Below are 22,773 nucleotides of genomic sequence, written 5' to 3'. Positions count from 1 at the left end.
GCAAACGTGCGATATGATTTTTCAATTGATTAATTTGATCGTTAGGATTAACCGACAGTTCAATATCGCAGTCGATCAAATTTTTGTTATAACGTGTTCCAAGAGTTTTAAACAGCACGATGTTTGATTAAATTTTAGTTGTAAATTGGTACCATTTGTATTTTTAAAGTTGGATTGAAATAAACTTTGTTGCTTATATTGGAAAAGGTAAGCGGTTCTTTATTTGAATTTAAAAAAAGACCACTTTGTTTGTTTCCAATCGCCGATATCGACAATGTCAAATGTCGCTATTTGTCCTTGAATTTCGGTTTTGCGATTTTTTGTAAAATCGATATTAACTGTTACTTGTGTAGAGTTGTTATAGTCTGCAAAATTAAAAAAAGAGACAATATTTGAATCAAATTTTCTGTTTAAATACATGCCGCAGTTGGTTGCATGATCACATTTGATAAAGATATAATTATCTGCACTATTCGGAAAGTTTGAAACAGTGTTATCAAAGTTGCTTATTTGTGTTAATGCACACCTTAAAAAAGAGAATTTTCTTTTTGGAATTTTAAAATCTTGATTCATAGAGTCGACCATACTTTGATCGACCGACATTGTAAACGGGTTAATCTCGTTGATTAAGCTATATTGATCTCTTTGTAATAAGAGTGTGTAAGGAATCGCGTTGTTTGCAAGCGGTTGATACATTTTTAAAATGCTATTTTTCAACGGTAAACTGTTTGCCCTAGACGATATGATTGCGTTACTCGAATTTTTTTGATAAATAAACTGACCGTTGAGCGATGTGCTATAAAACGTCAATTCTTTTGCGTTTTTAACGTTTAATATGACTTTTGATCCGTTTAACCATGTTTTGTAACTGGGCGTAGTAGATCATTCAAAAGAGTCCATAGTTAAAAGTGGTACTTTGATCGAAGGAGAGTAAATGGGTTTTGTTTGTTCGCAATAGAGTAAAACTTCGATAAAAGTTTCTGCGTTATATTTTGCAATTAAAGATAAATCAGCTGTGACAATATTATACACGTCTAAAGGTAAGTTTGATGGTAAAACTTGAAACGGTGTGGCTGACAGATCGGGTAATCCCAATGGTAAATTATTTTGATTTAAAATATGGTAAGGTGAATACGAATTTGATTTCAATTCAACTGTTCTTTTAGTGTGGGCATTTAAGAGTGACAAACTTATTTTTTTTGGCGATAATAACCGTCTTTCAAATGAAGGTTGACACCAAAAGGAATACAAGTTGTTAAGTTTGTCAGCAGGAATGCAAGAGCGATTTTTTAAAATATCATAACCTCGTAATAAAATTTGATTGCTTTTAGGATCTGTTCTTTCGTAAACAAAATCTTTGAATGCAATATTGTTTAAATTTAAATTGAGTAAATTATTAGGTAAACTATAATTTAGAGCAGCTGTAAAAATATCCATCATTTTTAGTTCCCGTTCAGGCCATATAATTTGTTCAACGTTAAAAAAAGGTTTTGGTAAAGAAGAAAGCGGTATATCTTGCAAACTAAATCGATAATATTTTCGCTCGTTTGTTTTGGGAAAAAAAATTTAATAAAAACTTGCCAATAGCTCTGTAGGTTCAAATCCTGTCGCTGAGGAGCTTATGTAAAGATACTTTGTCGATATAGATATAAAAGCCGCTTTAAGGAAAACTGCAAAATCTATTACAGACTGTTTTTCATTTGTATCAGTGTTTACATGATTGTTCCAAATTTTCCACAACGCGTTAATAGAAATAGGTACAGAAGTGAGTTCTGTTTCGATATTGAATACGTTGCCAACAGTTTTAATAGTGTTTGTATTTGTTAATATTTTTAATTAAAAAAATGCAATTTGCCAAGGAACAATGTGTTTCATTTTGGACGATTTAACGCTTTCTGAACTGCCTAATAAATTATTAACATAAACATCCAAGTCTACACCTAAAATATTCGAATCACTCGTGTCGGGTACCATTACATTTAACGCATTTTTAGTAACAGCTCCCCCATATTTAGGCGTAATCATAATATGTATAAAAGGGCGAACAAAAGCTTCTTCTGTTCTGTCTAAAATAACATCTTTTTCAGGTGAAAGTTTGTTTATATCTCCTGCAGCCACATTGGGATGTTTAACAAGAATTAAAAAGTTTTTGCTATTTTGCGTTGATAAAGAAAAATTATACAAATTGTCATATCTTGATTTAGTGACATCGTCATCATATTGTAACAAATTTGTAAAATCTTCTATTGCAAATTGAGCATTTGTTGTTCTGTTTGAAAAAAAACCAAAATAAGTTAATCCGCGTTCCCAGGATTTGGATGGATCGACGGTCGAACGGATAGGATACAGTCCGGAAGGATTGTTTTCATTTATTTTCTTTTTAAAATACCATAAAAAATTATAGTTAGGAACGTTGATTAAAGAGTAACTTTGTAATAACAACTTAGCATTGTCTTTATCCAAACTAAATTTTGAAATAATTGTGTTTTCGCTATTATTTACATAACGCAGATGCGTGTTAGAATCAAACAAATATTTCAAATTTAAATATTTTGAAATTGCAAGATTTTTATTTTTGTTGTGATAATTTGAAAAAAAGTCCGATAACGTAAGCCTTCCGTTTAAAGACGTATTGAAAAGTTCAAGTCGTCTTATGAAAAAATCATCTTGATAAGGACTTACTGTTAACGAACCGTAGAGTTTAATGTCAGCTATCACGGAATTAAGTTCTTTAAGATGTTTATAGGTCATATTTTCTACATCTAATATGTCGAAACAAGGGAAAATATCGCCAGGCAAAGTCGAATGATTGACATACAAGAATATCTTTTTTTGTTAAAAGATAAAATTGAATTTTTCGAGTAGGATTTGAAATCATATCATTTTGTACGTCTATTAACCATTGTTTAATAGTCAAATTGGATTCCATACTTGAACCAAAATTATTTTCTGATATCGACAAATTTTCGTCTATACGAGTTAGATTTGTAGGAACGTCCATTGACATTAAATGAACAACTGTGTTATTTTTAAAATTAGGTTCATCTAAATCTTCAGCTGATAAAGGTAGAGTAAAATCATTCAAAACATTATAATACGTACTTTGTTCGTTTTTATTTTTAATTTCGTTAAAATAAAAAGTACTACAATTATATTTATTCAAATCCAAAACATCATCAAATGTTAAGTTGTTCATTTTATTTTGAGTTTTTTATGTAAAGATTTTTTCAACGGTTTGTAAAATGTGTTTATATATTCGTCAAAGTTTTTATAATAAATGTCTTTATCGTTTTCGTCCATCGGAAACAAATCTTCTCTTTTTACTTTACAAGTCGTATTTAAATCGTTTACTCGTCCTACTTTATATATATAAACCGGTAAGTAACCGTCTACTGACGGGTTGGCGCGTTTGGATACTTTTAAAATGATTACTTTTTTAGAGTCCCAATAACTCCAATCGCGAGTTGAAGATTTGCTAAACGTGTCTTGTGGATCTTTTTAATATTTTCTTAAATAACATTCTGTTCCGACCGTCAACGGCTTTAAAATTTTTAATTTTTGGTTTTTGTATTCTTTTTCAACTCTGTTTAACATGTTCGATTTAAATGCGTATTGTCGTCTTTTGTCAAAAGCGTATTGATCTATCATGCGTAACGCTTTACCGTTTGCGTCATTAACATCCAATTCCTCAGGGCTAATGTCTGTGGTTACTTTTTCTTGTCTGTTTAATTTTTGTTCCATTTGTTCAAGAAATTTACTCCAATTGTGTTTTTTTAGTTGGCCTAATTTTGCCAATTTTTGATACAGCAATTTTAATCTTCCGATAGCTGCTTCGGCCAAATAAGCTTTGCCATAATTTTTAGAATGGAAATGATGTATATTTTCTTTTTCGCACCAATCATTCATTTTGTTGTTAAAAAACTCTGTTCCTTGGTCAGTTTGCAAATATATAAAATTTTTATTGTCGGCTCTGTCAATATCTTTAAATATAACTTTAAAACTGTTCAACACTTTTTCAGCGCTTTTATTTTTGGTCGCTCTTAAATAAACTTTTCGAGATACTCCGTCTACAACAACCAAACAAAATTCAGGTCGATAGGGACTAAAATTTAAATTAAAACTGTTCATGTCGGCCAAATCAGCTTGAAAATATTCGTGCGCATTTTCGTACGAATAACGGTGAGTTTCATAAACATATGGTTTTCTTGGAGCTTGTATTTTTAAAAACGCTTTGCTGTTTTTTTAAATAATAATGTTCGATGGGACCATGCGGTAATCATGCCTTCCCATTTTGCAAAAATAGAATTGGTGAGTAATTGATTCAGTTCTTCATATAATTTCAAATCTGTGCCGTTATTTTATAGAGTCGAATTGTGTAAAAATCTTTTTAACTTGACTTGTATTTGTTAATCCAAATAAACGACTTGACAAGTTTGTAACTTGTTTTGTTACTAAATGGTCAATTTTGTCTCGCAAATTTTCGTTCATTTTTTCAGTTTTTTATCTCTCAACTTGTATTTTGGTTCCGATTTAACTTTTTTAATTTGTGTTGCTTTGTGTTTTTCGCTAGAAGTTGATTTTGGTGTGTAAGCCAATTGAACTGCCAGTTCTTCAAAGGGTTCTTCTTTTTTTAATTCTGAAAATAAAAGCGAATCTGATAGAAACGTTTGCGGAAGAACAGACTTGGGATAAATGTACAAGTTTAAATTTTTTGGCAACGCCGTGTCTTGTTTTAACATGAATATAAATATTTCAACACTATCATCGTAAAGTGATATATCAAAGCAATATATTTCGATTTCGTAACAAATAATGATTTTTACGAATATATTCTTTTAAAATATCATATTCGTCGCCTCTAAACATTTCAGCGTATTTCACAAGCCACGAGTTGACCAAAGATTTTGATTTTGACAATATATTAAATGCTTTTTCGGCTGAATAACTTTGAGTGTTAATTGAATCAGATTCTAAAAAAGCCGACGTTAGTACAGTATAAGGTTCACTTTCAATGAAGCTTTGTATGAAACTTCCAAAGTTAATTTTTTTTCGTTGCGAAATGGCAAGTTGTATTTTTGAATAAAATTCCACAGTATAGCAAAGGTAAGATGTTTAATATGATAATAGTCGGCAACAAATCTCAATTTTCCAATAGTGTTTGGAGATGTTAACAAGTTTAAAAATTCGTTTGAATAAAACGAATATTGTTTAGGATCGTTTATTTTTCAAAAGTGGTATTTGTTATATTTTGTATAATGTTTGCCAACGATTCGTCTACGTCTACAACTTTCGATAAATATACAATGTAAATTTTTAAATTATTTAAAGTAGCTCTTTCTGTTCTAGGTTTGCACACTTTTAAAGTTATTTGATGAGATCCGTGTTGATAATTTATTTGATTTTGACACATATCTATCAAGTGATCAATGATATTATACTTTCGGAGTCCTTGCTGTTTCAAATCTTGATTGTTTGCTAATAATGTAACAACTTCAGACTATTTCGGTATTTCGTTTGCAAATAAAAATTTATCCAACGGTGTCAAGACGTAAATTTTTGAGCGAGTTTGTTCAATATTTTTGGTGAGAGCAGAGTGAGGAAGTTGGTTTAAACTGTTTTGAACCAAAGAGTGTTTTTGTTGTGACTCGATCGGGTTGTTGTTATCGGAAAAATTGGAAAATTTTTGCGAATTTCTCATCAACCGCAAAGTCTCGCTAATATTTTTTTGATCGACTTGCGAAATAAATTAGTTTTGTCTATTTTGGGATAAAGTTTGACTAAAAGCATAAGGATCTTGTCTAACGTTTATATAGAGTTTCCATTTTTCTTGATCTGCAAGTATTCCGCTCGCTACGTCGCCATTAAGTAAATTTTCCACAGGTAAAATTTTATTCATGTTTTGCTGAAATTGAATTTCGCCATGGAGCCTATTATTTAAATCTATATTGTCGGCATAGTTATAAGATTGAGACAAATCGTAAAAATTCAATGTCGAAGAAATATTTGTATCATTTTCGCCTTGCGGTTCACTTGTTGCGTTTTCCGATGTGTTATTTTCTTGATGTTCTTCTAATGTTTATATCTACTCATAATGAAAAAAATATAAATTATCTTTAGTATAATGAAGTTCTTTATTGTAATCCGAATCAAATTGTTGTCTTAACAAATCGATAACAGTTTTGTAGGTTGTATGGTATCAAATGATATTAATTTATTAGAGTAATAACTAATTATTTCGTGAAAACGTTTGAAACGAGTAGAGTTGAAATAATCTTTTAATACGTTATAATTATCAGAAACTAAATCAGATATCGCTTGATTTCTTTCCTTCATTTTTTCTTTTTTCACAACCAATATCCCGTTTTCGTTAAATTTTAGGTACGGATATAACGACTCTTTCACAAATTGTTTAATTTCAAGACAGACGTTATCTTGAAAAGCGTTTTTGATTTGTAATCTTTCATTGTCAGATAATAACTCACACTTGAGCATTTTAACGGCGTTAAATCGAGTTAAAGTTTCTTTTATCCATATTTTCATTTCGTTTTCATCACTATCATTTCGACTTGTCATTTTTTGAATAAAATTTTTACCGCGTACAGCTAATTTTTTTTGCATGTCTTGTCGTTTTGTTGTTTCTTTCTTTTTTATGACGTTACATTGTTCGTAATCGCTTTGTAATAGTTTGAAAAATTTATCGCTGTCCCATTCAATTGTCTGAATTTCATTCTGATTCAGAAGAATCTCGTTCTGAAGATTCGTCCGAAGAGTCGTAAATTCCATAACGTTTTCTTCTTTTAATTTCTTTTAAAATATACGCTGCTTTCTCGCTTTCACTCCATTTCCTTCTTTTTATCCGTTGTTCGATATTTATATTTTTTTTGACTTCTTCGTCTGGTTTTTGCACTTCTTCGCGAGGTTTTTCAATTTCTTCTTTGTTTTCTCCACCTTGAAAAGTATTTTGATAAGATTTTAAATAATAATAATTTTTATAATTTGGGGTTTTTGCATACGTAAACGATTGAAAACTTATAATTTTTTTGTTGACACTCATTCCGTTATAGTCAAAATCTAATTGACCCTGAATATCGACCGGAATAAATACTTTTTGTTCTTTACTGTTAGTAATATTAGTTCTCAATCTTGCAAAAGAGCAATTTTTTTAAAATAAAGCCAAATGACCGAGAGGTTTGGATGTTTCTTTTTTTAATAAATCACTTATTGCGTGACTCATTTTTCCACACGATGGAAATCGTTTTTAAATGTTTTTTCAATTTCGTTGTTATTATCAAAGGTGATGATGCATTTATAATGCGATAATAAATTATTCCAAGACGAACTTTGTTTAAAAGGAACCGAATGAAAAATTGTTATCGTTCCAACACCGTGATGTGATCCGCTCGTGCACGCGCTTACATATTGTTGACTCTTTAAACAAATAGTGCTAATGTCACTAAAAAATAATATGGTTTTTAATAAACGGTAGTCACTATTTTGAATTCCAAGTTTGTCTTTGGAAAAACCGTTAACGCGTTGAACAATTTCGTCCAATTTTTCAGGACCGTCGACTGTTAAAATATCATAGGCTTGTAAATTATTTTTGGGGAATTTGTAATGTTTTGCCATATTTTGTGCTGTGCTTCGCTCGGTTCTCTTATTTGAATTAGAAATACCATTTCTGCTCAGGATATTTTCCTAAGTGAATTAAATTGCGAGCCATGGTCGATTTTCCGCTATTATTCGGTCCAGTTATAATTGTATTTTCAGGATAAACATCTTTGCATGGTTTAAAAATGTTAAACTTTGGAGCTTCATTTGGACAATTTGGCTCTTTGGATTTTCCTCTAATTTGAAAACTGTCAAAACCTTTTTCTTTCAAAATTTCTGTTAACGATTTCGAACCTTGATTTAGAGTGTCTGATATTTTAGTTTCTGTCTCCTTGTCCATTTTTTTGTTAAACAAAAAGATTTTTTTTTTGAATCATTTTTATTTCAAGTCAATTTATAATATAGTACAAAAAAAGTTAACAGTATTGAGTTAAAATTGAATTTTTTAAATCGTTTCTTCCCATGACAACCAAAGCTGACATGATCATATCTATATTGCTGTGTTTTCACATATATCTTTGGAGCATGTCGTAAGCTTTGTCTGTTACTCGCTTATGATCATTGTCAATCATTTCAATTTCGTGTTCGCTTACATTTAAGTATCTGGCACATCTTTTCCTTTCGCTCGCTATACCTCGTGAAATGTCAGTTAACATTCGTTGCATTTTTGCTCGTACTCTTAAGCAGTAAAATGTTGTCGAGTTCATAATATTATTTATTTTTTCTAAAAGAAAAAAAAGTTGAAAAAAAAATCAAGTATTTATATTCAAACAATATTTATTTTTAACAATTTTGTTTTTTAACAAAACTCAAAAGAATACTGTAAACACTAAGAATAATTTCCAAATAAAAGTTTTTTTTGTTCTCCAATTTAATATCGTCGTTAACGTCTTTTTTTCTAAAACTGGCATTCACCATTATTTCCAATCCGATTCTTATTTGTTCGACAGTGCTCGCAATTATACGAATAACGTTGTTTTTGCTGTCAAAGATGTCGCTTTCTTGACTTACAATACCATCGTTGACAAGATGTAGTGCAAGTAAACTATTATCGAGAGCATTATTGAGATGTGACAATTCTCTTTTTAAAGGATGTATTTGCCGTTCAAATTTTATTCTTTTTTCACTATAGTTTGAAATTAAAACAACGGTTTTTGATGACGACACACACATTTGTGCATGTTTTTCACATAATCTATTTTTATTTGCAATTTTCTCGTGAATACTTTTCCAAAAAGTAACAAAAGTCAATAATTTTGAGTCTTCCAATACATTTTCTAATATTTGTTTTAAAATTTTATAATTTGTTTCTCCTTTTGCGAGATCTCTATTAATTTGCAGATTTGAAATGTTTGCCAATTTTTCAGTAATTTCACAGAGAGCGCACTCCATTTTTAATAATAACAACAAAATTTTAAATGTTCGATTTTAAATTATATAATATTGGAATTAAAATGTTTTTATTAAATGTTGTCATTGTACTATAACGCTCGGTTTGTTTAATTATATTTTTTCAATGTTTAGCAAATGTTGAATATGTTCATCACTCCAAAATTTTTCAATGTCGGGTAAAACTTTGAGATTTGCATCAACAATTGGATAGAGATAATGACAGTCTCGAATTTCGGTAAGTATACCATCATCAAAAACGTAGTTTTTTTGAGTAAATTTATTAGGAAACCAATGGTGTGCTGATTTATACTAATGTTTTTAAAATTGACAGACATTCTATTTTGTTGAATAGGTTGAATTTCGTTATCAAGTTGATCTGGTAAATTTCTAAAATATTTTTCTACTCGATATGTATTGGACGCGTATATATAATTAGATGGCACTAATTTATAATTTGGCACTCCTTTTGCACGGTTTTATGCTTATTTTCCATATTTTCGTTAACAGAATGAACACTGTAGCATTTTGGCCCAAAGCAAATGTTTGAACTATAAACTGCGGTGGCGGAATTTCGTTTTGAAAATCATCGCTTTCTTTTGCATATTCTATCGAATAATAGGGGTCCATCCATTTTTGTCCCATTTTCGAGTTGTTTAACCATTCTTCGACTTTGTGTCGAAAAGAAGTTTTTTCTTCTTCGTCTTTTTTTTGAGTAATAAAAAAGCATCCAGAGTCTGTATCTGTTATAACTAAATGTTTTTCTGCTCCGCGTTTCCGCAAAGCTTCTCCAAGATCCGAGCAAAAACGACCGACATTGAGTTTGGCAAAAGATAAAATTTGTGAAGCGACAATTCTTAATGATTTGTTTTTTGTTGCATTTATCTGACGATTTTATAATTAGAGATGAATTTATCGAATCATCGTCAGATTTTAACAGATCGAATAAATCTCCCATTTCTCCGTTGTTATTTAACATCAAGATGCTTTTTGTGTTGTAATTTGTGCTTGAAATGATTAACAAATCTCTAAAATAATTGTCATAAGTAAAATCTTCAGTTTCGTATTGGTCAATTAAATTTTTTTTTTAAATATCCAATTTATAACGATTTGATTCTATATTGTTAAAATTTTCTTCATTATATAATAAATTTTGAATATGAAGAGGCAGCAAACTTTTAATGGCTTGATCTGAAAATCCTTTAACTAGTAAAACTTTTCTGATTTCATGTATATTATTTATTAAATCTTGTAAAACTTTTTCTTCGTGATCTAAAAAATCGACATTTAATTTAGTTATTATTTGTTTTGACAAAGTACCATAGTGGCCATTTGTCATTAATTTTGAAATGGCGTCTTTGACTTGATCATTATTTTTAACAGCTTTTTTTCTTTGTACTATATTTTGCCTTACGATATCTCGAGCAAGAGGATATCTCCTTAGAGGTAAAACTTTATAAATTTCTAAAATTTTGCAACCGCAAGATTTTGTTAACCATATTAAGGTGTCTAAAAATTCGCATGTTTCGTGCGGACCTAATTTTATTAATAATTTAAGAGTTTTGTCTTTTACGATGCCGTAACGGCTGTTTGCTTTCAAGAAACGTTTTTCCATTATTTTTGTCGGAGAATAATTTTCCAACGGAATACAATTTTTTTCAACCATGGGAGAAAAACCTCCTACTTTTTTTTGATATGCAGGGTCCATCGCAATTTTGCAATGTACCAACGCGCCAATAGAAAAATCGTTCGGGTTTTTACGATAATATTTTTTAACCACATTGCCTAGTGTACGACACTCATAATCGAGCGAATACTTCATCTGAAAAGGTAAAGATTTTAATTGAGCTCCTCCATATTGTCCGTTTTCGTCCATAAATAATAAACAACCTCTTATGTTATTATTTAAATTCCATTCTTTTATTTTCGAATCAAAATAATCAGTGTCTAAAGCGTATCGTTGTGCTCCGTTGTTAGACATTCCTCCTCGAACACTATTTTCAATCATTTGTTGATGTTGAGCCGTTGAAGGGTATTGTATTTGAATTAAACTTTTTGTAGAGTTTAATTTACTTGTAAAACTAAACATGCTTAGATGAGGCAATATACGAAAATTGGTATTTTTAAAAGTTCTTTCATTAAAATTAATCATAACAGAAGCAAGCGCGACAGTATCCAAAACTGTATATATTTGCAATAACGATTTTAAATTTTTTATTTCTAAAAAACTCCATAATTTTGAAACTGTCGTGTATGAATCTTTAATTTTTTTTATTTCCTCTTCCAAATATTTAGATTTCATTAGATCGTTTTGGGCGAAAAGTTCTATTGGAGGCACACTTTTGTATTCAATGTTTAACAGTTCGTCATTAATTTGTGAATAGGGAAACAGAGTTTTTTTTATAAAGCAATTTGTAAATTCATCATCGGAAATTAAATTTTGAATTTGTGGATAAAACGGTTCTAAATAACGTGTCATTGTATTAATAATTTCACGCTGAGCTTTTTTTGAAATCATACTACTGGCTTAATCTAACGAACACTTGAGCAATCTTAACGTATCGACAAATTTTATATGTTTTCCTATACAAATTATATTCAGTTTGCTTGTGTTTTTTGCAATAACAAATACGTTTTCCATGTTGCTATATTTTAATAATGCGTCAAAAGATTCTGTTTCAGAATCAGCGCAATGGTTAACCCTTCCATAATCATTATCCGGTTATCAAAGGAAGCGTTATGGGCAAAAATGGGACAAGCTAAATAATTATCAGTTCTGCCCAAGTTTTTGTCACAAAAATCATGCGCGAGTCCGTACGTTTCACCAGTAAAATGATCATGACCAATAACGGCATAGTCTTCAAAAGTAGAAAGTAACAAATTACAACGAGCAAATAGTTTTTCTCGCGACTCTTTTATTCGAACTAAGTTGTCAAATACAATTTAGGTTTCATACTTGTTTTCAATATCGACCATGCATTGAAACCACAATTGTGAATATGAAAAATTTAGTTTTGAAATAAAATATAAAAATGCGACAGGATCAATATTCTGTAAATATTTCGATTCTGTAAATAAGTTATTCTGTAAATATATCGATGAGACAGAAAATTCAGACACACATTTTTGAAAGAGATTGTTTAAAAAATAAGGTTGATTATGAATAATATCAACTTTGTCACCTTCAAACCATATTTTTATTTTTTCTTCATCCATTATGAGCGTACATAAAAGTTTAAGATGAGATATAATATCATAAGCTGTTATTCGGACCGTCTGACTTAATAATCCGTTTTTTACTCCGTAAGAACGAAAACAAGTCCACCATTTGCAACATATATAAAAACATAAAGATATTTGATAGAGATCAGTTTTAATTTTTTCAGCTTTGTTCGATATCAAGTAATTTTGAACTTTTTTAGGAGTCATAAACAATTCTAACTTGGATATTTTTTTAAATATAAAATTGACAACTCGAATACGGCGGTCAGAATATATTTTAATATTGTTATGGTTTTGCATTTCAAATTCTTGAAGAGTCAGCGGTTTGTTATATATATCTATATATGATATTTTATCTATCGGGAGTCGACAGATACTGCACAACTGATTTTCTTTTTCCCATATTAAATTTCTATCTTCCTTTGAAATATTTAAAAATTCAAAGCGAGGTTTCAAAATTTGATATGAAAATCTCACCAAAGTATCTGTTAAAATAATAATATCAAAGACTCGCAACTCTAATTTTAACTGTTCTATATTTTCACAAGTATCTCTTGTGTTATTTAATTTTTCCCACAAATTGTCTCTATGAGTCTTTTGTAAAATCGAGATGGCATTTTTAAAACAAAGTGGCAATTCGTTTAATGGATTTTTTTGAAGACTGTCTACTGTGTTTTCGTAATAAAACACCCACTGTGTGATAATATTTCCAAAAATATCCAAGCCAAAACATTCCTTGCTAAACTTTCATTTACACACTGAATAACAATGCTGTGGCAATAATAACTTAATTCTGATAACGGCGTTATTGTATCTGAAGCAATGTTATTACTTTGTAAAATAGCCGTTTTACAATCATAAGTAATGAAAAACGGAAAACAGTTTCGACTTTCTCTAATAAATTAATCTTGTGGCTCGTAATAAGTCCTTTTGTCATTATAAATAAACTTGTCATGAACGTAAAAACCTTTGCAAATTTTTTTATGCGAATTTTTTGCTGTAAATTTTTGTCCGCACTTCTCGCATTGATAAATTCCTTCTTCATGGAAAACGGTATAATTTTTGTTAAGCATACTTAGTGCGTGAAAGTTATCTTGTTTTTGAACTATGCAAATTTTAATGGTGTTGTCAGCATTTTTTCTTTCGTTTGCTTTTTGATGTTCTATTTCTAAAAGAAAGTCTTTATAGGGATTTTGGTCTTCTCTTGTTATATTCGCACTTTCGTAAATAATTTCAAGTAATAACTCCAATTTTTTTTTGTATTGCGATTTTAATCGAGGATGTAAAAGCCGAACTCTTTTTGTTTGTTTTCTCAAACTAAAAATTTTAAAAATTAATTTGTCAAAAGGAGGTTCGTAAAATATTTCGCAAAATTCTAAAAGATGTTCATATGTCATATTGTAACATTTATTTTTTAAAGATTGTAAGGCCGTATACAAGTGATCATCTTCGGTGTTTTCAAATAAAATTCGATATATTTCGTCTTCAGAACTAAAATCCGACAAGTTGTTTTCAAATAATTTAAAATTCCATTTTTTAAAGGTATTGGTTTTCCATTTTCGAATTAACAAACCAATCATTAAAGCTGCATAAAAACGAAGACCTGAATCAAATAAACCGCTGTAATCTAAAAACATTTTTTTTTCCTGATTATAATTTAAAACTTTCCATGTTGTCGAACGACGAATATTGCCGTCATGTGTACGATTCCATTCTCCTTCCCATTCGTCCAATGTTTTGTCTTTATTTTTTTCATGATATTTTTCTGAAATATGGACTTTTATTTTTTCATAATATTCAAGTCGTTTTTCTGAAATTTTGTTTTTATTTTTTTCATAATATTCAAGTCTAGCTTTTGCAATTTTGTCTTTATTTTTTTCATAATATTCAAGCTGTTTTTTTGCAATTTTGTCTTAATTTTTTTTATAACGTTCAGGCTGTATTTTTGCAATTTTGTCTTTATTTTTTTAAAAATATTTATGGCATACATGTGCAATTTTTTTTTTTCGATATTTGCAAACTTCTTTTCATCATTGTCTTCTTCATTTAGTTTTCTTTTTCCAGATAAATGAAAATTCCTAAAGTTTGACATTGAAGTTTCGATCAATCGACTTAGACTTTTGATTTTAAAATTGCATAATCTGATGATGCGCCATTGACTGTCATTCTCTAAAATATTAAATACAGAACGGATATTGTTATCTTTAATATACTGTAAATTTACAAGTCCTGTTAACGGCTTAATGAAATAGACAGGAGAATTGTAACACCTTTTTATTAACTTGCACCAACCATTATCGATAGTTTTGGCACATAATGTCACAATATTAAAAGCGATAAGAAAATTTTGAAATACTTCTAAAAAAGATTTGCATTTGTCAAGTTCAATTTCAAAACCGTGTTGTGTTTTTTCGTTGATATGGAAAACAATGTCATCAGGTGATTGAAGTTGATAATTCAATTCTTTTTCTTCAATGACATCTTCGTTTTTATAGTTGTCCATGATGTAATAAAAGTATTCGCTATAAATGTTTCCATTTTTTAAGGTTTCTTCATTTTTAGTTTCTTTGAAATTCATTGTTTATATCTAAAAAAAAATTATTTTACAAATTGTTGATAATGACCGTTAACAAGTTGATTAATCTTTATACTTTTAAAAATTTTTTCAAGTTGTTCTTTATTATTATGCAAAATATAAACATCGTTTATATTGCAAACTCTCGACAACGAAACGTAATAAAGAGTAGGGTTAAATGCGTTTTCATTAAAATCCAAAACTATTTTTTTCATGGTGCTTCCTTGCGCTTTGTGTACGGTTAAAGAAAAGGCTAATTTCAGCGGAATTCCAACACGAGAAGCGATGGTCGAATGGGCATTGTCTAAAATATCTTTATTCACCACTTCAATTTTATTTTCACGATTGTTCATCAATATCCAAACTCCGTCATTTTCAATTTGAATGACTTTTCCAAATGCACCATTACACAAACCTTCTTCGACATTTATATTTTTAATCAGCATAACAATCACATTGACTTTAACTGTGAGAACTTGAGGAATTCGAAATAACGCCAACACTTTTGGATCTCTTATGACATCTTTGGAATAAAAAGTAAATTCTTTATGTTTAATATCTTTCATTTTCTTATGATTATAAAATTGAACAGATAAATTTCTAAAAAACAAACGCGTATATTCGTCGTTGATTGAATTCTCGTCAATAAAATGCCTTTTTGTCATATATTTTATCGAGTCGGCAGACACTTGACCTAAACGTAACTCGTTGAGCGCATTGAAAAATTGCAAGTCATCTTTCTGTCTAAAACACGTTGTTAAATTGAGCACTTTTACAATATACTGTTTCCAAATGGAAGACTGAAAAGCATAATTTTCGACAATGGGTTTTAATTGATAAAAATCACCGCACACAATGACTTGGATCCCTCCAAATAATTCGTCTTCACATTTTCTAATTTTACAACCTAATCAGTGCAATAAATCAAAAGTTTCAGCGTTTATCATTGATATTTCGTCAATAATAAGGACATCTGTTTGTAACCATCTTTTGTGTACTTCTGGATGCATGTACCGAATATAATAGTCATCGCTTTTGGTGCCAGTTTCAATTCCAGCAAAAGAATGAACGGTACTCCCGTTTAATAAATAGGCGGCTATGCCTGTGCTTGCCGTGACAGTCATTTGTTTATAAATTTGTTCACTTTTGGCAATCGCATCTATTAAATAACTTTTTCCACAGCCGGCTCCGCCTGTTATGAAAAAATTTTCTCCGTCATCTAGCCATTTAAAAGCTAATTTTTGTTCACTTGATAGTTTCATTTTTTTTTGGTTGACTAAAAATAATTTATTCTGAAAATGTAAACAAAAATAAAAATTTTACAAACCATAAAAAGTACATGATTTTATCGTTGCTATAAAAACTTTTATTATTTATAGAAGACAAATAAGCTGTCAAAAATATTATTTCTTCTGGATTTAGACTTTTTGTATAAGTTTCAAATTCTTCCTTTGTTTGACAATTGTTTACATTTTCAATAATTATTTGTTTGTTAATCATCTAAAAAAAATTAAAAACTATTTAAATAATTATAAGCTAAATAACAATATACAAAGGAACTTAATTGTTCGTTCCAATTGGCAATATTATCGTTCATCTTGGTTAAAAAATTACATTTTTCAAACATTTCCGAATTATAAAACGTATAAAAAGTGTCAAAGTTTTCATTAAAATAATTGCCAAAATTTTCTTTTATCGTTTGAAAAACAATCCTTCTTAAATTTTGCGGATATTCATTAAAATCAACAACGTGTATGAAAAAACTTTGCCACGTGTCTTCATTGTCTTTACACAACAGCATGGAAACTCGAATTTCGTTTAATGTAGCTGGACAAAAGCAATTTTGTTCGTATTCGAGTCGCAAAAAGTCGTTCAATTTTTTTTCCGACATGATATGCAGAAGACACATTATTTTTATAACTAAATAAAATAATCAAAAAAGTTAATCGTCATACCGTTCGATATTTTTAACATCTTTTATTATTTCATTTATTTCAGTCAACCATTTTTCTTTATTTTTATTATTGTTATAATAAAAATAAAAAGCATCAAAACTTTGACAATAATAAAACGGACAACGGTTTTTAAAGTATTGTAATAATATTAAAATTTCAACATTTGTCAAATTTAAACATTTTATTTCGAGCGTAAATAATTTAACCCAGTCGTCAAAATATGAAAAAGAAACTTGATAAATGTCCGTGCTATAATTTTCTTGTAAACATTTCAAAGCCGCCTGTTGAATAAATTTTAAAGAACAAACTTTATTAAATTTCCAAATCATTTCAACAAAACTGTCCAACTGTTTTATAACGACCATTTTTCGACACTGTCAAAGACATAAACAAACAAACCAATCATGTCTTATCAATATCTTTTATAAATTAGCGACCGACAGGTGTATTATTAAAATTGCACTTTGATGGAAAATTATTATTAGTATAGCCGTTTTCTAATAATTTTTCACAATCTTGAAATCCTTTTTCGTTTTCAAAACATATTCTTTCTTTTGTGTTAAGAGAACAATTGATAACTTTGATTTTTACTTGACTAAAAAAAATTTTTTTTTATAGATACATATATTAAAGATTAATAATATCGTTCATAATTTTACAATACATTAAATACAAATCATTTCTAACAAATTTTTCAAACTCGAGTTTACTATTTTTTTCAATCATTTTGCGATATTCTTGATACGAGTTTTTAAACTCGTGAATTTTCTCTTCTGGAATATTATTTTCTTTTAAAAAAGCAAACATTTTTTCGTAAGCATACAAAGAATAGTTTTGGAGTAAATCTTGATTTAATTTAATACTTTGATTATATTCCACAATAACATCATTTAGACTTGTTAAAATAATATTTATTAAAGATATTCCGTCGTCGTCAAAGTGCTTTTGCACTTCAGATTGAATATGGCCTTTTACACGGACATATAATTCTCTATTATCGCTTTCTTCTTCACCATTGTCTTTACACTCGAACAAACTGACAAACGATTCATACAGTTCAAAGTTTAACCAAGCAAGATTTCTCCAAGATTTAGATTTGTATACTAAATTATATTGTGACATTCTAAAAAAAATTAGAAAAAAGGTTTTATAATTGATCCAAATACAGATTCTATGACTTTTTTTATGAACTAAAAGTTTTTCTTTGCGTGTTACATAATTAAAATCTTGAAAGATTTGTCCTTTAAAGTCGTATTGAAAACATAGATCTAAATATTTTGAAATGGCAACATCCCTTTCTTTAATAAATTTATTTTCTTCATTTATTAAAATTTCCAGTTCCAAAATTGCTTTGTGACATTTTTTAATTATTTTGAAAATGCAATCCATGTACAATAAACTTAATAAATTTTTATTAATGCTCCCAATATCGTGTTTCAACCTTATTAAAATTTTTGTTATTGTACCAGAGCTCCATTTTGTTTCCCAATCGTCTTTTTCATATTTTAAAATTTTTCTAATTGTTTTGAAATGTTCATAATGTTTTGGATTTTCATCGAAAACGCGGTTCCATATATACAAACATTTACATTTATGCTTTGCCCATTCCACGTTTTTATTAAAACTGCATTTATTGCCAGAGTTGTTTCTACTGTTGCATTTCATTTTTTTTATATCCTAAAAGAAAATTTATTCTTTATAAAATTGTAACAAACATTCGTTTATTTCGTCAGAAATTTGCATATTACAAGTCAATTCCTTTAAATTGTCACAAAGTTTTGTTTTATTTTCTTCTCGACTCTTGTTAAATATTGAAAACTGACGGTTAAAGTAATCAAATAACGCCTTTAAAACTTTGACTTTATTCTTCGATAACGCAAATTTAAAAAAATATATAATCTTTATGCATGACGTTAATATTTTGAGAAGTATTTATAATATCCAAAATTCCTTCATCATCTTCCCAACAAAAATACCAAAATAATATCGTGTTTGACATTCAGTTACTTTTTTTTATACCTGCTAACTTTTATTAAAAAAATTTTTTATTTAAAAATTAAAAACAACTGTCAATTTCAAAAGAAAAAAGTTAATGAATAAAAAAAATAAGCAATGCTTGAAAATTTTTTGTTCTAAAAAACGAAAAAAATTTTATATGATATTTATTGTCCAGTCGATCCAAATCCTCCAACTCTTTTATTTTCAATAACGGCTGATACTACATGAAACAAAGATTGACAACCTTCAAATTCGACTTCAACCTTTTGAGCTCGAACAAATGGTACAAATGTGATTTGACCAATAAAACTTTTTTTTTCGATTTTATAAGGTTCTTTACTGTTATTAAAAAGCATGACTTTTATCTCTCGAGTATAATCAGAATCAATGACGGCAGGCGAGTTGAATACCACTAATCCATATTTTAAAGCAAGACCTGATTTTGCAGTTATAAAACCTTGAATATGGTTATCCATTTTAAATATAGAAACTCCAGTCGAAACAAGTTTTTTTTCAAAGGGTTCAAGAATAACTTCTTGCTTACTTCTCAAATCAAGAACGGCGCTACCCGAAGTAGCATAAAAAGAATGATTTTCCAAATCTTCAATCAAAACTGACATTTAAAAAAACATTAAAAAAATGATGTATCTAAAGAATTTCATATAAAAAAAACATTTAAACTTTTAGCGCATACATACATTTCAAGCTCACTTGCACTCTGTTTTTTTATTTAACTAAACAGTTCCTTTTATACTCTTTTTTAAAGCGAAAAGTACACAAAAAAACGTCATCGAGTTCAAAGTTCAGCAATCGTACGTTGCTTATTGTTCAAAAAAAACTTGTTTCATTCTTGTTTTTTAATCTTAAATTTTATTTGTTTAAAAAAAAAAAATAATAATGAAAAAAAACGTATAAAAGGAAGTTGTTTAAAATATTTTTTCATTCAACAAAAAAAAAATGGCTAGCGTTGATTTTGAAATTACATATTGCAACGACAAAAGTTATTTGAAATTTGGCGATTTGGCTGCAAATACATTGTGGCTTTGTGACATTCAACGAGAGAAAGATGTCATTGCTGGGTAATATTCAAAATGCCCGGTAAAACCTGTCGCTCAATTCGATTTTACAAAAAACGAAGTGGTTTATTCTAACCATGACGACGAAGAATGGATATTGCTTCCTGAAAAATACAGGCAACAATGCAAAAACAGAAAAAAAATTCATTTTCTGTATAGAGCAGAAATAAAAACGAGTAAAGACGACAAAAGTTTTTTAAATAAAAAAGGCGGCGAAAACAACTATCAAGCGTTTATACATACGCAATGTAAAGTGACAAAGAAATTTTTGGAAAATTTAATGAGCGATTTGGAAATTATTCAAAATAAAGCTTATTTGTACGCGTTCAACGTTACGAAAATTTCTAAAGAAGTTAAATTTGCCAATTATGCAATTCGACTTGCAAAAAACGATGAAATGTTTCATTATTCAGAATACGAAAGATTGGCCGCAATTGAACCTCCCATGATGAACGTCATTTTGAAAGAAAAAGGTTATCGAAGTTTTAATCAAAATTTAAAAAGAGCTGCGAAAGAAAATGCCATTCAAGAAACTGGCAATAAAAAATTGAAAAAGAAACTGAAGAAGAAGCTTAATTTTAAATATTATTTAATTTTTTGTGAGATATTTAAATGTATTGTTAATAAAAACTTTAATAAAACCAGTTTATTACCAGAAACATTGCTTTTTTATTCCCTTAAAAGGTAATTTCAATTTCAAATACTTTGAAAATGTTAAAATACAGTCAGTTTTAAAAGAATGACGAGCAAGCAAGTCAATCAATCTGTAGAGAAAGCGTTACAACTGTTTTATCCAAATAATGAACTACATCCTATACTTCAAGAATTTCATCATTTGGATCACACGTACGAAGATTGGCTTAATATTATAAAAGAATATTTAACAAAATGGAATCTTCAATTAAATTTACCCGAGGAACAATATTCGGTTCTTTATCATGTTTTTATAATGAAAGATTATAATAACAATATGGACTTGTTTGCAAAATCGTTTAGAGAATGCATGTCATTTGAATAACAAACGCTTAATTGGACTCGGGAAATGTATCAAGTTTGCGCTCTAATAAATGAAACTTTTTTAGAAATTATCAAAAAGGAATCAACACACCCGATATATAAATTGTACAAAGATAAGCTGGATAAATTTATTGCAAATTTTAAATACTTCGTTTAACACGTGGAAAAATAAATTAAAACTTTCTCTCAAATATTACTTTTTGTTTCCTTATTTGATTAATAATCATGGCGATTATTTGAATAACCATTACCGCGATTATGAAGAATTGCGAAAAAAGTACATACCTTCAAAGTTTACTCTTCAAGCCAATTATACCCGTTTTAGTTTTAATGACAAACTCTTTCACAATGGTTATTATACTATATACACGCCTATTCGCATTTATGATTATTTTTCAAAAACTGAAAAATACAAAATAGTGCAAGATAAAGTTTTAATTTACAAAGCTATTAATCAATGTAATTTTTACCACAATTCGCCAATTGAATTGTTTCCGCAAGCAAACTGGTTTTATTTTTTCAAAAGAAATTTTACAATATCTGCTATTCTTTACAAGAAAGACGACAAACTTTACGATTACTTGAAGCATAAAGAAAAAAATATTGCAAACAAGGAAGAGTTGAAAATTGTCTTTCACTCATAAAAAGAAACATTTGTTATTTTTTAATAATATTATTTTTGGAAAAATTTTCATTTAAAAAAAATACATTTTCAAAACATGTACACGTATTCTTATTTTTACAGTTGTTATCCTTTAAAAAGTTTAAAAAACTCGAAAATTGTTTGATGAATTTTCATCTATATTAAAATAAAGTAAATCTTGCATGTATAATAACAACATTTTGGTTTCATATTTTGGACAGTGATGTAAACGACAAATTTGAAATGTCAAATGAGTATAATGATATTCACATTTTTGTTCTCCATACCAATAACACATATTTTGCACTTTTGGAAATTTTAAATAATTCAAGTCAAAGACATATAAATTGAGATTTAAAGATTTTAGAATACTTTTTTTAATGTCTCCTTCTTTAAACAATATTAAATTGTTTGCATAATTTTTAAAAATAAGAGTCAAATATTCGTCAGTATTACAACGAAAGATATGTTCGCCAGAAAAGGAATTATTAGGTTGATAAGTTAATCCGTGAATATTACGATTGCAAAAGTTAAAAGTACTTTGTTCCTTGAAACTCAATTTATTAAAAGGTACACATGGCCAAATTTGAACGTGATAAATTTTGTTTCCATTAAACATTCGCAAACACAACTCTCTTAGACATCTTTTCCCCCATATATGTCGTTCTGTATTTTCAATATATTCGACATCCATAAATCATATCTAAAAAAAAAAGGAGTTGTAAATCATAAATAACCTCTGTTTCTTTGAAAATTATTTTTACAAGTATAAAAATGTAAAATGTGTTTAAATTTTAATTTAAACAAATGGAAAGAGTAGACAGTATAATTAAAAGAATTCACAATAACTGCGTTGTATGCGCTTTAGACGAAGTGAGTAAAAGATACAGCCAGTTTAATAAGTCTGGCAACTCCTCTCCACATTCTCCTATATCAGATGATGAACATACAAAAGATGAATACTCTAACGAATTGCTTCAAAAAATATTAAACTCCAAACGAGCAAATCTTGATTCTAGCTCAATTGAAAAATGTTTCAATAATAGCAATTTTAAACACCTTTTAAACGAGCCTCAGCTTTGCTTTGACCATCAGAATCATTTTGAAAAAATAAAAAAAGACTATAAGGATCAAAAAGATTGTATAGCAAAATATTATCATTCAAAACTTGTAGTTTTGGTCATGGAATCACAACCTAACAAAAGCCAGTTTGAAGCAGAAAGTGATCAAACAGACGGTTTTATAGATACGTTTAGTACAAAAGTGCTGCCAGCTACTTCAACTCTAATT

The 22,773-nt window shown here is 28.8% G+C and overlaps 2 protein-coding genes across 2 annotated transcripts; both read right to left on the bottom strand.

Moving 5' to 3' along the window:
• Window positions 1–14,817: 14,817 nt before the first annotated feature.
• On the bottom strand, window positions 14,818–16,685 carry LOC136085228 (ATP-dependent DNA helicase PIF1-like). Its single transcript, XM_065806516.1, has 4 exons — window positions 16,503–16,685; window positions 16,159–16,294; window positions 15,809–16,070; window positions 14,818–15,688 (listed from the first exon to the last, which is right to left on the bottom strand). Exons 1-4 carry the CDS (start codon window positions 16,683–16,685, stop codon window positions 14,818–14,820), a joined length of 1,452 nt encoding a protein of 483 aa, XP_065662588.1.
• A 2,226-nt stretch (window positions 16,686–18,911) lies between these two features.
• LOC136085227 (deoxyuridine 5'-triphosphate nucleotidohydrolase-like) lies at window positions 18,912–19,367 on the bottom strand. The gene has a single exon (XM_065806515.1). The coding sequence runs from the start codon at window positions 19,365–19,367 to the stop codon at window positions 18,912–18,914; it is 456 nt and encodes a 151-aa protein (XP_065662587.1).
• Between the last annotated feature and the right edge of the window lie 3,406 nt (window positions 19,368–22,773).

The sequence above is a fragment of the Hydra vulgaris genome, chromosome 09, assembly GCF_038396675.1.
Source record: "Hydra vulgaris chromosome 09, alternate assembly HydraT2T_AEP".
In the NCBI taxonomy this organism is placed as follows: Eukaryota; Metazoa; Cnidaria; class Hydrozoa; order Anthoathecata; family Hydridae; genus Hydra; species Hydra vulgaris.
This window is presented reverse-complemented; position numbering and strand designations above follow the sequence as displayed.

Coding starts and splice junctions, on each gene's coding strand:
- LOC136085228 (XM_065806516.1), bottom strand. CDS start 16,685: ATGTCGGAAAAAAAATTGAACGACTTTTTGCGACTCGAATACGAACAA. Junction 16,071..16,158: donor GTCTTCTATAAATAATAAAA/GTTTTTATAGCA, acceptor AATTATTTTTAG/TCAACCAAAAAAAAATGAAA. Junction 15,689..15,808: donor AGCGATGACTATTATATTCG/GTACATGCATCC, acceptor TTGTAAAATTAG/AAAATGTGAAGACGAATTAT.
- LOC136085227 (XM_065806515.1), bottom strand. CDS start 19,367: ATGTCAGTTTTGATTGAAGATTTGGAAAATCATTCTTTTTATGCTACT.